Below are 16913 nucleotides of genomic sequence, written 5' to 3'. Positions count from 1 at the left end.
TGTTTTGGGTCTTTTGTTATGCCAGGGGATATGTTCTGTTTGTAGTTATTTCAAAATTTGATTCTCTTCCTTGGGAAAGATCTTCTGGTTCTGTAATGAAAGCTGGCATGCATGCATCTGAACATCCAAACCTCAGGCACGTGCGAATCTCTAGCCACAGAACCATTGGAGAAATGCACCTTTGACTTTTTTTTTGCTATCCAGCCTCTGACATCCAGGGAGGCACACCCAAATAGTTGGACAAGATGCTGAGCAAAGCAATCACAATCTGTCACACTCATCTACCTCCTTCTGTGGTCTGTGTGTTGTGTTCCCCCAGTTCAGTAACCTCCTCTGTGCTGTAGTGAGAGATGGAGCCTTTGGTGGAGAACTAGGTCATGAGGCCTCTGCTCTGGTGAATGGCCACACAGTCAGCGTTCTCACACCTGAGCGGGAGTTGAGGCGGGCCTTCCACAGATGTTTGCTTTGTAAGATGGCTATTTGCCTACTGTTCATTTGGGAAGGATTCTGGTGATCCTTGCAGCATATACTTCTCTGATCCTTTTAAAAATTGTGGGTTTTCAAGCTCAGCATTTTCTATATTGAAGATTCTCCTATTAACCACCAGAAAACGAGAAGTGGCATTGTGACTAAAGTGGTAAAGTGCTATCCTTGAGCTGAAGAGCTCAGGGACAGTGCCCAGGCCCAGAGTTCAAGCCCCAGGACTGACAGCAAAAAAGAAAGACGATATAGAATATAGACACAATGGAATTCTATGCTTCCATTAGAAAGAATGACATCGTCCCATTTGTAAGGTAACGGAAAGAGCTGGAAAAAATCATATTAAGCGAAGTAAGCAGATCCACATAGGCAGGCTCCATGGTCTCCCTCATTGGTAATAAGTAGTATATGTCTAGCAGAATCCTAACAGAGGATTACTACAGCCCAATAGAAGATTACATAGGACCATATAACATGATGCTAATTGAAATGATCTCCATGATATGGAAACGAGATTTTGTTGTTGTTTTCTTTTTTTTTATAGTGTACTGTTTTTACAGTTATTTCTTTTGTCTCTCATCCTTTTTCTCCTCTGGTTTAGTCCCCATGGTCGCTGTTCCGATTTTCGAACCCTTTGTCTTTTATATGAGTTTATCTGATTTGGAGAAAGGAAGGGAATCACAGAAATGGTGAACCAATGCATTAGTGATACTCACTGCACACTATGTTGGAAATGAACTCTACACCTTGGTGGGAGAGGACTCGGGAGGGAATTTGGGAGAAACTGAGGGAGGCGGTAATATTTTGACAAGAAATATGCTCATTACTTTATGTACCTGTAATCCCCCTGTACATCACTTTTACAATGAAATTTTAAAAAGCTATAAAGATAAAAAATGCCCCTATTGAAATTAGTGCTTACATTATGTGACTAATGGAATAATTTATATTAGCAAAGAAAACATGTGGGCTGGGAATATGGCCTAGTGGTAGAGTGCTCGCCTCTTATACATGAAGCCCTGGGTTCAATTCCACAGCACCACACATATAGAAAAGGCCAGAAGTGGCTCTGTGGCTCAAGTGGCAGAGTGCTAGCCTTGAGCAAAAGGAAGCCAGGGACGGCGCTCTACCCCTGAGTTGAAGCCCAAAAACTGGCCAAAAAACAACAACAACAAACAACACCAGAAAACAAAAAGAAAAAAAAGAAGAAAACATGTATGCTTGACACATGAGCATAGTTTCTGTATTTCTGTATTCTATACATTTCTACATATCTATATGCCAATTTATGAGTCCATACTTCATATATTTTTCTTGAACATTTCTTGTTGTGCCTAAAAAGCTCAATACCATTCTTTTAAACTCCCCAATCCTCAACTTCAACTCCAGAAATAACCAACTTGAGAATTATGCTAAGGAAAAAGAGAAACAATTGCAACATTTAGACATAGAGGAGTGGTCTAGGAAATATGGTAATAACAATGAAAAATATGGCAGCCAAGCACTAATTGAAATGCAATGCGTAAATACAGAATTGTACATGTTTAGTGAGTACCTTGGAAATTTTGTAAGATGGGCTAAGAGTTACCAGTCTGGATAGACAATGAAAAGAACTGCTGTAATTTTCATAGTTATTTCTTCAACACTGGAAAAAGATAAAAAAAATTGGGGGGAGTTGCAAATACAAATAATACTTGTGATATATAAGCCTTCAAATGAGAGTGGGAAGGAGCATAGATGAGCTTAGGAGAACTTTATTGGAGCAAGGACATTATGGTACTGGTTTTCTTTTGATCATTCTAGTTGTCTGTAGAGAATTTTGAAGCATGATCCATTTGTCATTGATAAATTATTTGACATTTTGCTCCATTTTATGTTATAGGAGTAATGTCTGCTATTGTACTTCCATAGTAGACACTCACACCCCAAAGGAGTGACTGTGTTTGTATTTTCTAGTCCAAGGAAATGAAGAAACATTTTTGGCAGTAGATAATTTTTTTTTTTTGCCAGTACTGGGGCTTGACAAGGCTGATGCTCTGCCACTTGAGCCATGCCTCTACTTCTGGCTTTTTGTAGTTAATTGGAGATAAGAGTCTAATGGACTTTCATGCTTGGGTTGGCTTCAGACCATGATCCTCAGATCTCAGCCTTCTGCAGAGCTAGGATTAGAGGCCTGAGCCCCTCCTGGGTGTGTTAGATGTTCAGCCATCTAACCTACTGGTCATAAAGTGGTCATAAAAAAAATCCTTCTGTCTTACTTCCTTTGACTTTCCAGATACAGTAAGTGCTGTCACTGATAAGAACTCTGATTAATCTGCAGAAGGAAAGGTATCTGCTTGTTCGTGTGGACCCTCAGCCTCTGACAGTGTCGATGGTTAGACATAGCAGCAGCTCTGGAGGGAGGAAAGGTGAGAAAATGTGGTCTTTCTATTCCGTGCTGGTTATGTAAAACCCAACTATCTACCTTGAGGGTCGAGATGGGAGGGGAAGACAGGGAGACCGAAGGACAGGGTGCCATTGCCCTCAGAGCAGTGTACTCAAAACCTGCCTTAAGGAGTTGTAACCCCTTTCTACAACTACATTAATAATAATAATAATAATGAAAGAGCTATAGCTCACTTCCACCATCTCATAGACAGTTTAGTGTTCCCACAACAGCGTTCTTCAGAAAAGGCCCAAAGCTTTGGTGACAGCATCTGCAGTCTGGCAGAGTCCACAGTTAACTAGAAGGGATTGTTTTCTGCAATTCCCTCATCATAGCCGGCTCCCAAAGCGGTAAGGCTTTGTTTATGTCCTGGGACTTCAACTCAGGGTCTGGAAATGGGTCACATCCATTTTCCCTCAAGAGGCTCACAGCTGAAAGCTGCCTTGGCCTCAGAGGAGATCTTGTTTGGCCTATGAATAACATTGAAAACTTTGGGGGCTCATGGAGGTTGGTTGAATGTCCTTTGCACTGTGGGGGTGGTGTGTGCTTTTGGTCACCAGTGGTGGAAGTAGATGACTGAAGTAGATAAGTTTTAGGGTCAGATTGTCAAGGGGTAAACTTGTGAGAGCTGATCTGGGCTCACCACCTCACGGGAGTGGGAAACCTGTGTGTGTTGTGAGAGTGTTTTCAGAGGTGCTTGGCTCATGAGGGCGCTGACTGGGTGAGTGGTTTTATCCACTGATGGGTTTAAAGTCCGAGTAGACGATGGAGAGGTGGTGGGACGTGGAGGAGGCACCCTGGTTGGAGGAAGTGGGTCCCTGGGGCATGTCCTCACAGCCCCAGTGAGCCTGGATGTGAGAAGTTCTCCCCCTCCCTCCGTACCCCCCCCCCCCACACACACACAATGGACTGAACCTCTGAGCAAAACCATGAGCAAAAGAAGCCTTCTTCTCTTAACTGGTTTCTGTTAGCTACTAGCTCACAGTCACAATAAAGCCAGCGGATATGTTCTTACAGGAGGGAACCCAGATAAGGGAATCTGTGTGCTTGCTCCAAGGACGGTCCTGTCAGGATGAGAACGGGAAGAACACTGTCCCCAGGGGCTGGACCATGTCATTTGGACCTCACACTTCAGTCACCAGAATTAAGTTTCTGTTGTTTGCCCCATCTGGGCTGTGGTATTATAGCAGCCCAGAGTAGGATAGCCACCTCCACTGCTGGCTCGTTTTCCTCTTTGAGTTTCTTTTCCAGTTATTCTACACATCTGGGGAAAATAAAGTGATGCAAGATTGTATAGGATAGAATTCAATAAATAAACACAGATCTAACAGTATTTGATATAAAACTATCATGGTTTGTAAAGACAATCACATGCCATCAGAAACTGCTTTGTTTCAGTCAAGAATTTAATAAGCATATATTGATATCAGCTACAAATTAAAGCAATCATTTACCAACGTAACAATCCAAAGTAATGCTTATAAGCTAGATGCTGGTGGCTCATGCCTGAAACCCTAAGGTACTTAGGAAGCTGACATCCACATGGTAAGGTTTGTCTGGCAGGAAAGTCCATGAGACTCTGATCTCCAGTTAACCACCCACAAACTGAAGTGGAGCTATGGCTCCAAGTTGTAGATCACTAGCCTGGAGCAAAAAAGAGCTCAGGGACAGCTGCCCAGACACTGAGTTCAAGACCCACCATGAGCACAACCACCAAAGAAAAGACAAGAAGAGAGAGCTTATCTAACTGACTCTGGCTGTGGTCACTAGGGGTCCAGCAGTTGTGGATGCAGTGGGATTTTGATGGTCTTTAGAATATGTTTCTTTAAGGAGAACTTTAGCATCATTAGATACTATGTCAAGAAAATGAAGTAGCAAGCAATGATATTTTCTAAAGTAAAGCCCTGAAGCGAGGAGACCACCATTAATTGAGCAGAATATTTCCAAGTATTTCAAAAGTTTTTCCCCTAATTGTTCTTCCTTTGTAGTTTTCAACAAATGTGGAGATTGAATGATTGTCATGAGTGTCTCCACAGGTACTTTCAAATTATCAGCAAAACTTTGTAGAGATTTATCATCCACTCCAAAACATGTTCGATAGCGGTTTAATCTATCCTCCAGATTTCTCTCATCATCCCTTACAATGCCCACTACTGGAAAGGTGGCCAGTGCCCCAGCCTTGAAGGCTTCTAGCCAGATATGCTGCCTCTCGGTCTCCCTCTTCATTTCAATGGTTGTCTCAGTGATATTAGGCAAGGAATTCAGAAAAACCTGGCGCTTTTGAGCAGGAAGGTTCCTTAACAGGGTGTCTGTCAGAATTGGAAAATCATAATCAGCTAAATCATGACTGGAGATTAAAAAGATTTCGGGAACCTCGACTCCATTCTGCTCAAAAGTTTCCACACAGTAGTTTCGGATTCCCTGCAGGACTTTTTCTCGTTCAAAGCTTTTTGGTTTGGATCTCTGTTCATTCATTAAATCAGAGTCCACTTTGCTTCTCACAAAATAGAAGTCCTTCTTCATAAATTTGATTGCTTTGGCAAGTTCTATATCATTGATCCCAAAGCGTGTAGCAGAAACAATAAGGAAGAAGTCATACTCTTTAAATTTTACTTTTTCCAGATAATCTTTTGGCTGAAAGTTCGGGGTTCCTATGCCAGGTAGATCCCACAGAGTTACATTGGGGGCATTTGCGTATTCGTATTTCTTTCTTTCCATAGTTGTTTCCTGGGCCCCAGTTGGAGCCGCCCCCTCCTCTTCATGACCAATCCCTCTCAAGGCATTGATGAAACTGGACTTTCCTGCTCCTGACCCCCCGGTCACAGCGATGTTAAGTGGCGAGTTGTCAATGTCCTTTAGCACAGCAGTGATCACAGCGTTTGCCCTCTGCATGTCTCCATTGAGCAGATGGTCCTTGATGGAACGGATGGCCTCTGGAGAGAGGATTTTGGTTTCCATCTTGAAATTCTTAAAATAGGAAACAAAGCTGGACGCCAAGCCTTGGTCCTGTTCATTAGGTGTTTTAGAGAACATCTGACCCATGACTGTGAGTAGATAAAGGGACTACAAAAAAGAGAGGACAGGAAAATGGAAACTGTTATACAAAATAGAGTCCTTGTGCTTTGTTATCACCCTCGGTGCTGTTGTTTCAGTTCCATTTCTCTCTAATGTCCCCACACAGATGTGTTCTTACATTTTTCTGTTTTTGAAATTTTATCTAAATTCTTCATTCTGGGAAAATTTGAAGTCAAACAAAGTTAAGAAAAATATTATAAAAAACCGCACAAATTCTTTAGCTAGCTTCAACGGCTATCGGAACATGTCTGTCCAGGTGCTGGGGGCACATGCCTTGAAAGGCTGCTCAGGACGCTGGCATCTGAGTATCAAAGCCTGTTGGGGCAGGAAAGTCCATAAGACTCTTAGCTCCAATTAACCAGCAAAGAGTCAGACGTGGAGTGTGATTGAGTGGTAGACTTTTAGCCTTGAGCAAAAGGGATAAGAGACAGCACCGAGGCCCCAAGTTCAAACCCAGTACCAGCACAAAAAATAAAGAGAAAAAACCAAAACCAAGCATGACTAATCCCACTTCATCTGACCCCACCAGAGTGGGATAGCAAATCCATGATAACTACCACTTGAGGCATGTCACCTGCAGTGTGTGCTTTCACATGACAGGGATATTAATGACCATGACTGTAACCCTATTATTACTTAAATTAACACAAGCTTAAATTTAAATAACAAGTCTTTATTGTTTTGAGTACCCAACAACAATTTTCCCAAATAGCCACATAGGTCTTTTTTAAAAAGGTTAAATTTATATTTTTAACCCTATGATTTTTTTTTTGTATTGTTTTTGTCAGTCCTGGGCTTGGTCTTTTTTTTTTTGTCAGTCCTGGGCCTTGGACTCATGGCCTGAGCACTGCCCCTAGCTCCTTTTTGCTCAAGGATAGCACTCTGCCACTTGACCCACAGCGCCACTTCTGGCCGTTTTCTATATACGTGGTGCTGGGGAATCAAATGGAGGGCTTCATGTATAGGAGGCAAGCACTCTTGCCACTAGGCCATTTTCCCAACCCCCTAGGTTTTGAATAAAGATGTCAATAAAAGCCAGTAATTTTGTTGGATTAATATAGTTCTTTCTTCCTTTTGTTCTTTCCTTCCTTTCACTCCCGACTTCTCTGTTTCTTTCTCTCTCTCTCTCATGCTTTCTCTCTCTTCTTTTTCCCTCCCTCCTTCCCTCCCTCTGTTCCTCCCTCTGTACCTCCCTCCCTCCCATTTTTCCCTCCTCCTTCCCTCCCTCCCTCCTTCTTTCTCTCTTTTTTCTTTCTCTTTTTTTTCTTAGTGCCAGTCTTAGATCTTGAACTTAGATCATTGGGCACTGTCCCTGTCTTTTTTGCTCAAGAATAAAAACAATACCACATGAGCCACAGCTCACTTCTGCCTTTTTGGTGGTAAATTCCAGATCAGAGTCTTATGGACTTTTCTGCCTGGTGTGGCTTTGAACTATGATGCTGTGATCTCAGCCTCATAAATAGCTAGGATTGCAGGCATGAGCCACAAGTTACATTTATATGCATTTCATATTGTTGGAATCTGTGCACATAAACACCTCTCTCTCTCTCTCTCTCTCTCTCTTTGCCAGTCTTGGGGCTGGAACTCAGGATCTGGACAGTACCCTGAGCCTCTCTGTGCTCAAGGCTAGCACTCTACTACTTGAGCCACAGCTCCCCTACTGTCTTTTTCTGTTTATCTGCTTCATGCATGCTAGACAAGCACTCAGCCACTAAGCTACATTCCCAGCCTTCCATAAATTGTTGTAGGACTCCCTCTTGACTAGGGAAACATGATAGCAAATGTTAAAATGAAGGTAAATATTAGGTCAACTTCACCGCAAAATTCTGCTTCTGTAAATGGCTTGTTTGTTGCTTGCTCTACGCCCTGCATCAACCCCCTACATCTGTGCTACGCTTTCACCTGTATAAACCCCAGCTTGAGGACTGTTAGGTGTTGCAGTTTCAGGTCCTGAGTCTGTGCTGTGTCCCTGGCAGGTCAGTTTGCTTTTTGCTTCCCCAATAAATCCATCTTTTGTTTGAGGCTGTCTCTAAGTGGTGGACTCCTGGAGGGACAAGGAATCTTCTCCCTCAAACCCCGTAACAAAACCATTTTCTTTGAGGAATATTACCAATTTGCAGCAAGTTGTCTTCATCCTTCAAGCCCAGGTTTACATACTTTTACTCCATGTACTAGTTCACCATGCTTAAGACTTCATTGACATCCTGTTTCCTTTCACATTTTTTATTTTAGAAACTTAATCTAATGGTACAGATTTCTTTTGAAGAGCAGTGTGTGTTAGGGATGAGCTTCTGAAAAAAACCATGCAATCAGTTACTGTAACTTCCTGATATGAAGGTCTCTCCCTCCTCCTCCTCGTCTCCCCTCCTTCTCCTCCCCCCTCCTTCTCTTCCCCCCTCCTTCCCTCCTCCTCCCCCCTCCAACTCCCCTCCTCCTCCTGCTCTCCTCTGCCTCGTCCTTGTCCTCTTCCTCCTCCTTCTCCTCCTTCTTCTTTTTGGTGTCCCTGAGCTTCTTTTGCTGAGGCTAGCTCTGTACCACTTGAGCCACAGCACCATTCCCGGCTTTTGCTGAGTAGTTTGTGGGAGGTAAGCGTCTTATGACATTTCCTTTGGGGCTGGCTTTGAACTGTGGTCCTCAGATCTCAACCTTCTGAGTAGTTAGGATTACAGCCATTAGCCACCTGTGCCTGGCAAAGGTCATTTTTAAAGATGACCTTTAAATTGAGATATCATTAGATATGTAAAACCTACATATTAATGTATATAGCTTGATGTTTTGATATGCAAAGCTTGTGAAATGAGAATCACAATTCAGTTGACATAGCTATCACCTCTGCACTGATACTGTGTGTGTGAGTGTGCATGTGTGTATGTGAGTGTGTCTGTGTGTGAGTGTGTCTGTGTGTGAGTGTGTGTGAGTGAGAGATGAGACAATTCAGGATTTGTTCATTTAGTACATTTTGGGTGAATGACACTGTTTTTAATTATCATATACTTTATGTCAGATCTCTAGAATCTTTTATTCTTACAACAGAAAATTTGTATCTTTGGCTGGCATTACACGATTTTCCCCTCAGCCCAGACAACCATCCCACTGTATCCTGTGAGATCAGGAAGACTGGTTTTGTTTGTTTTTCTTTTGTGCCAGTCCTGTGGTGTGGACTCAAGGCCTGGGCACTGTACGTGAGCTTCTTTTGCCCCCGAGTTTCTTCTTCTGTTTTTTTTTTTAGTCATCCCGAGTTTTTTTTTTTTGCCAGTCCTGGGCCTTGGACTCAGGGCCTGAGCACTGTCCCTGGCTTCTTCCCGCTCAAGGCTAGCACTCTGCCACTTGAGCCACAGCGCCGCTTCTGGCCGTTATCTGTATATGTGGTGCTGGGGAATCGAACCTAGGGCCTCGTGTATCCGAGGCAGGCACTCTTGCCACTAGGCTATATCCCCAGCCCTCATCCCGAGTTTCTTTTGCTCACAGCTAGTACTCTACCACTAGAGCCACACCTCTACTTCTGGATTTTTTATTGGCAATTTATAGGTGTTAAGAGTCTCATGGATTTTCTTGCCTGGGCTGGCTTTAAACTGCAATCCTCAGATCTCTGCTCCTGAGTATCTAGGATTAAATGTGTGAGCCACTATTACCCTGTTGAGAGTGTTTTATTTATTACCCATATTTCCTTGTGTTAACTTCATACATGTATGTAACATGCAACAACCTCCTTTATTCTTCATTCCACATTCCCCACTGACAGATTTCTCTCCTTTTCTCTAGTTGTCTTGCCTAAAAATCACTTTGCAGTGGGTGGCAGGGCGGACTGAGCACCATGAAGAATGTTAGTGTTTTATTTTCCATCCTCTCTTCCTAAATTCATCATAACATTTGCAGCCCTCTCTGTGCCCTAGGTGGGTAGATGCACAGACTCCTCTACCAGGAGAGGGTGGGCACCTTCCAGCTTCCATTGGAGTTCTGTCTCTGGGAGGCCTCAGCAAGCCCGTGGGCATGGGCCTGTGTGAAATCCCATTGTGGATAAGCTACCTCATTGTTTGGATCCACTCACCTACTGTAGGGCATCTGGGCTGTTTGTATGACTTGGCAATTGTGAGTACTGCAGCAGTGAACATGGATGTGCAAGTGTGTTCACAATATCCTGGCTTGTGCTGAACTGGTGGATGCTCAGGAGTGACGTGGCTGGGTGGTAGGGCAGATCGATGTTTAGTTTTTTGAGGAACCTCCAGACTGCTGTCCAGATTGGTTGTAGAAGTTTCCATTCCCACCAACCGTGCAGTAGGGTTCAATTCCCCCCACATCTCCACCAAATTTGTTGTTGCTTGAATTCACAATGTTGGCCAATCTAACTGGGGTGAGATGGAATCTCAGAAATATTTTGATTTGCATTTCTGTTATGGCTAGGGATGTGTTGCTTTGTCCTCCTTACCTCTTCCTCTGAACTCCCTTGCCTGTTCAGTGATTGGTTTGTTAGTTTTGGTGGGGGTTAGTTTCTTGAGCTGCTTGTATATTGGATATTAGTCCTTTACAGATGTATTGCTAGTAAAGATCTTCTCCCAATCTGTTTCTGTCTTCCTAGTTTAGTAACTATGCCCTTTGTTTTACAAAAAGTTTTTATTTTGATGTAATTCCATTTGTCAAGTCTTCCCTCTATTTGCTGTGCCCCTGGGACTCTTCAAAACATTCTGCCTGTGCATCTAAGTTCTCGTGTTTCTCCTGCACCATTTTGCAGTAATTTCAGTTTCAAGTGAGTTGCTATTGCTGCGTGGTAACAAACAGGGACCCACTTTCAGTTTTCTGCAAATGGATGCCCAGTTTTCCCAACCCCAATTATTGAAGAGTCTGTTGTTTTTTCCCCCACCCTGTATCTTTGACTACTTTATCAAATATCACATAACTGTACGTAAATGGTTTTATTTCTGGGTCTTGTAGTCTGTTCCATTGATTTATTATTATTTTTTTTTGCCAGTCCTGGGGCTTGAACTCAGGGCCTGAGCATTGTCCCTGGCTTTTTTTTTGCTCAAGGCTAGCACTCTACCACCTGAGCCATAGCACTACTTCTGGCCTTTTCTCTATATGTGGTGTTGAGGAATGGAACCCAGGGCTTCATGTATAGGAGGCAAGCACTCTACCAGTAAGCCCTATTCCCAGACCCTCCACTGATCTTTAAGGGGTTATATATTTGTCAGTTGTTGGGCTTGAACTCTGGGCCTGGGCACTGTCCCTGAGGTATTCAGCTCAGGGCCAGCATTGCACCACTCTGGTTTTCTGGTGGTTAATTGGAGATAAGTCTCACGGACTTTCCTGCCTGGGCTGGCTTTGAACCATGATCCTCAGAACTCAGTCTTCTGAGTAGCTAGGATTACAGATGTGAGCCATAGGCGCCCGGCTTTAAGGGATATTCTTAAAATGATGTGGAAAATTGGCAAAATTAGAGACTTAAGGAAATAGTAATAAAATATGAAGATACCCTAACAAAACAAAGCCAAAAGATAGACAAGAAATTATTAGAGTTTGAATAGAAAAATAATGGCATGTAAAATTTCAGTGTAATAGAAAATGTAAGGGCTATGTATGACACATTTATGTTAATAACTTTGACTCAGACATTTCTATAAAATATGAAATGCTGAAATGTGTGAGACCAAACAGAAAATGACAAAAAGCCAGGAAGTTTGTTAAAAATTGAACAAACTAGCAAGTTTTCTTATTGCAAAATAACAAGTCAGAGCTAAATGGTTAAAAAAATTTCTACAAAGAATCAAAGATCCAAGAGTAGGCATGCTATATCATTACAGATTTAAAAGGAGAGAAAGAGCTATCCTTCATGCTTAGTCATATTAAAGACAAGATAAATAAGGGAAGCAATGAAAATGAAGAAAAATGATGAAATTATTTAAGTAATAGTATCATTCATAAATAATTTGATGTGGGCATGTAAAAATACAGGAGTACATAAACGTGAAATCAATTAAAAATATGTAGTCAATTAGTCACAAGTGTGACATTCTAGAAGTGGACAGAATGAAATGTTCCTAAGAAGATATCTTCATTTTACTGAAATAATTTTGATAGCTAATAATATACTGATAGTACAGGGGGTCTCAGTGTGATAATTCTGCAGCTATATATCATTTTCAGTGTTAAGAGCATTGCATTACCTACCCTCATATATATATATACATATATAGGTATATGTTATCTCAAACACACACATATATATGCACACACACAGATAAGCACCCATGCTGGCACACAAATGCATTTGCCTGCATATGTGTGCACAGACATGTATGAATATACTGATAGACATATAGGTACACATTTATAGAAAAATATGCACATACCTATACATGCACATAAATATTTAAATACATATGACACACATGTACATACAGATATATGGACATAAACATGTGCACACATATAAATAGACACAAAGCATATGTGTATATAGACATGTGTATAGATATGTGTCACACACAAACACACATATTATACACATACATATGCATGTGTGTGCATATATGTGTGCATGTGTGTATTGATTCTCTTCATCCTGGAAAGAATTTTTAACTCATTCAGATTTGCGGTCTAGTTTCCTCTCCCCCAATTTATCCGTTCCTTGGCTTCCTTATCTTCTGGGTCTTGTCGGCCCAAAGGCCACCGCCAACTAAAGATCCTTCTCTTTCTGTCTGCACTGACATCAAATCTGTAAGCAGCCTTTCCGGCTTGCTCTGAATCTGTTCTCATTGGGTCACTCACGGGGCATCAGACTCTCTTCCTGCTTCAACACCATCATTTCCAGCTCGGTTATGTTTTCTGCCCTTTTTCTTGCCAGCGACAAGTATTATCAGACATAACAAATGTTAATCTTTCCATTCTAAGTTAGACTGTGTCACTCCTCTCCTCAGCCACCACAAGCAGGCTTAGTTCACCCTGGAAGATCTTCACACACACAGTGAACATGGGAGACTTGGAATCCAAGTGACATGTGACAGTGTTTAAATGGCGCCTAGAAGACCGAGGCTGAGTTAATAACTATATAGTTCCAATGGGAGCAATCAAGGAAAGGAAAAATTATGTTAGCACAAAGTTCTGAGATAAGAGCGTGGTCCAACAAGTGCGGTTGTGGGGGTGCAGTGAGGACGATGAAAGTGTGTTACATGCTTGTATGAAAACATCACACTGAAATGCGATAAGTGTAAACTAATTACAACAAAAAAGCAAAGCATAGCCCAGGGAATAACCGAATAACAGGATGGAATGCAGAAACCAATGCAGGGACCTGGGCAATGTCAATGGGAGCAGCACTTACAGCCCAAGTCCCAAGGTGAAATCACCTTTGACTGTTGGCCAGGAGATATGGATAAAGAGAATGTAGCCAAAGAGAGGTGGAGCCTGCTTGTGCCATGGACATGAGCATGGAAGCCGGCTATTCCAAGGAAGGGGACAGGTTCAGAATATCTCTGAAGGAAACATGCTGCTCTTCAGCAGCCTGCATGTTCTCAGTTTTCCTCTCATCTTTTCAATCTCAACGCCTTGTTTTAATAACATGTGTTCTGAACTTTGTTTTAAATGTCTCATCTTGTAGCTATGAATGCAATAAAAAAGAAGGATTTGAGACTCCAGTCCTTGGTGGAGGTCTCCATGACTGTCTTCTACCAGTATATACCCTGGAAGGGTCTACTTTTCTTCACAAATGTAGGAGAGTATTATCCTTCCTACTTTATAATTAACAAAACAAAAGTAAGACACCCCCCCCCCCATACCTGGTTACAGCAGAAGTGGCACACAGCGGGTCTCCTCACGCCAGGTCTGCTGTCCACTGGAGATCGGAGAACGACAAATCCTGACCTGGGTGCAAAGAGGGACGAAATGCTGGTTAGAGAGTAACAGTCAGGTGCTGGTGGCTCAGACCTGTAACACTGGCTGCTTACGAGGCTGACATCTGAGGCTGCAGTTTGGAACCAGCCTGGGCAGGAGAGACTGTGAAGACTCTACCTTCAACGAAGTACTAAACAAGTCAGAAGTAGAGCTGTGTCTCAAGCAGTAGACTACCAGTCTTGAGTGAAAAAGCTAAGGGACAGTGTCCTGGGTCTGAGGCCTTGAGTTCAAGGCTTAGTACCAGCAAACACATCCAGAAAGGATTGAGATGTGAAAAGTCTTGTGGGCTCAGTAGTTGTATTTTATAATCTATTAGTAAACATACGATTTCAACCATGTTAGGAGGAGGTAGTATATAGACTCAATCAGATGAGTTTTGTCAAATAAGTAATATTCAAAACAATTTTGCTTGAACTTAAATGATGAGCTAAGACCATTCACAAGTAACAGTTGTCCTCCTCCATCAATGATGACTTAGTGTTGGAGATTCAGCTCTCCAGCCCATTATACTAAATGACCTGTTCTCTACCCTTTCTTTAGCCAAAAGAGATCTTTTGAGTCAGAAATCAGCTCTACATATTCATCGTGAGCTATCAGAGAAGTCTGTGTCTGGCGGGTCTACTCACTGTTTTTGTTTAATTTAAATTTTATGGTAAAGGTGATATAGAGATGGATTACAGTTAAGTAAGTCAGGTAATGAATACATTGCTTTTTGAACAGTGTTGCCCCCTCCCTCATTTTTACTCACTGGTTTTTAAGGCACAGGAATTGTTCTTCACTCTGTTCCAGATTTTTCACTCAACCTCCCCTTCTGCCTTGCTCTTCAAAGCTGCAGATTCAGTGTGCTTGTCAGGATTTATAGGATCACTGTTTTCTACACCCCTCCCACACCCCACCTTCTTTTGTTCTTGGGCAATCAGAGCAGAGTGTTTAGCTTCCTTCAGTGTCTAGTGTTCAGTTTCCTTCTAGAAACTCTTGCATTTCCAGGAAAAGAAAAGTGAAACTCGGCTAGCTATTTTTTGGGGGGAGGGGCTAGTAACTTAGTGATTTCCAGGAATAGCTAGTAAAGAACTTCTGAAAAATACACAAGGGCTAGGAACTTAGGGCTTAGTAAGGAAGCAGGACACCAAGAAGCAACTTGCTACCAGTTTGCAACCCCTCCCACAATCCCCCAAAGGCCACTTGTGGTTCTCTGACCCCCTCCCTCCCTGACACATCCTGGGCTAAGCTTCGCATAACAGGATTCTTGGGTCCCATGAAAATGCACATTTCAGTCTACTTCTCGACACTTTCCCCTTCCATGACTGTAACTTTGCCTCCTCAACCAATTACTTTCATTTCCCATGGGTTTTTTGAAGACAGAAGCGAGCTGAATCATGAGTGTGGAAGTTGTGCTGGGACAGTGAGGAAACAGAAGGACTGGGGAAGCCAGGATAGAGGAAGCCATGGAGTTAGACGGGTCTTGAACTGTGGCCTTCATCCCTCTCACCACCTTCAGTTCTCAGTAGTTGCAGCCATGGGGTAAAGCTTAGGTACTTTTCAGTCAAAGCAACCAATACCCTCTAATAGGCCCTGTACCCCAAATCACATAGAAAGGAGTCAGAAGGTTTGAGACTCTAAATCCACCTTTTAAGTTTTGTTATTCAGTCAATTATTTATAGAAGATGTTCATGTGTTAAGTGACCCTTTGAGGATAGAATTCTAGAGAGAATTAAATAGTACACTGCAAATGATTTACCTTCAAATTTCATGAAGAAGAATAAACAAGTCATTGATGATATCAAAGTCCATTATCCTAAGTCCATTCCAAAGGTATTTGGCTGGAAAATACTGTGTAGGGTCATGCAATAAGTTAGAGAGGTCATCTAGCCCAAATACAGCCAATAGATACATAAAGGAGTGTTCAGCAACTCTGGCTATAAAAGAAATGCAAATCAAAACAGCATTGAGATTCCACCTCACCCAAGTTGGAATGGCATTATCACGAAATCTACTAACAGCTGATGCCTGTGGGGATGTGGCCAATGAAATGGTACTTCACTGGTGGTGTGAGTGGAAAGCAGTATGGAGGTGCCTCAAAAGACTAAGTATAGAGCTTCCCTATGATCCAGCAACCCCACTCCTGACCATTTACCCAAATGACTTTAAGGCAAGGCCATAGTAAAGCTACCAGCACAGCTATGTTCATTGCAGCATTATTCACCATAGCTAAGGAATGGAACCAACCCAGATCCTCCTCAGTGGATGAATTGATCAAGAAGATGTGACACACACACACACACACACACACACACACACACACACACACACACACACACACACACCTTGGAGTTCCAGGCTTCTACTGGAATGAATGGCATTGCCCCATTTGTAAGGAAATGGAAAGACCTGGAAAAAGTTATACTTAGCAAAGCAAGCCAGGTACAAAGAAATATAGATTCAATAGTTTTCCTCAGGGCTGGGAATATGGCCTAGTGGCAAGAATGCTTGCCTCGTATACATGAAGCCATGGGTTTGATTCCACAGCACCACACATATAGAAAATGGCCAGAAGTGGCGCTGTGACTCAAGTGGCAGAGTGCTAGCCTTGAGCAAAAGGAAGCCAGGGACAGTGCTCAGGCCCTGAGTCCAAGGCCCAGGACTGGCCAAAAAAACCCCACCAAAAAACAAAACAAAACAAAAAAAAACAAAAACAGAAAACAAATGGTTTCCCTCATTTGAAATAACTAGACTTATATCTATGGTATTTTTTTGCAGGGGATCACAATAGCCCAGTTTCTAAGTGTATACGACCATATATAATGAAGTTTATCAAAATGAACTTCAAGAATTGGAAATAAGAGGGTCTTATTATGTCTTGTTTCAGTTATTTCTATTTTTTCTTCAGTTTTACTTTTCTGTACCCGTGTTTATAAACTTATATAAGGGAAAGGTGATCACAGAAACAGTAGAACAAATGATGAACCAATGCAAGGACATTATGTTGTTAATCAAGGCGGGGGATCAGTAGTGACAAAGGAGGGAAGAGGTAACAGTGTTCAAAATGAAA

At 42.2% G+C, this 16913-nt stretch overlaps 1 protein-coding gene across 2 annotated transcripts in view; it reads right to left on the bottom strand.

Moving 5' to 3' along the window:
• Positions 1–4554: 4554 nt before the first annotated feature.
• The window catches only part of LOC125340087 (interferon-inducible GTPase 1-like), a 38620-nt gene continuing 26261 nt past the window's right edge, over positions 4555–16913 (bottom strand). The window contains exons 1-3 of one of the 2 annotated variants that reach the window (XM_048331506.1): positions 14613–14680; positions 13750–13834; positions 4555–5968 (exon numbers count right to left, since the gene is read on the bottom strand). In XM_048331506.1, coding sequence (XP_048187463.1) covers positions 4649–5947 — 1299 coding nt within the window. In that variant the 5' untranslated portion in view covers positions 5948–5968; positions 13750–13834; positions 14613–14680 and the 3' untranslated portion in view covers positions 4555–4648. Of the gene's footprint in view, positions 5969–13749; positions 13835–14612; positions 14681–16913 lie in introns of those variants that run through there. The other variant, XM_048331508.1, reaches the window with a different exon arrangement.

Source organism: Perognathus longimembris, chromosome 22 (genome assembly GCF_023159225.1).
Source record: "Perognathus longimembris pacificus isolate PPM17 chromosome 22, ASM2315922v1, whole genome shotgun sequence".
In the NCBI taxonomy this organism is placed as follows: Eukaryota; Metazoa; Chordata; class Mammalia; order Rodentia; family Heteromyidae; genus Perognathus; species Perognathus longimembris.
The sequence above is the reverse complement of the archived record's forward strand: the minus strand, read 5'-3'. Positions and strand labels throughout refer to the sequence as shown.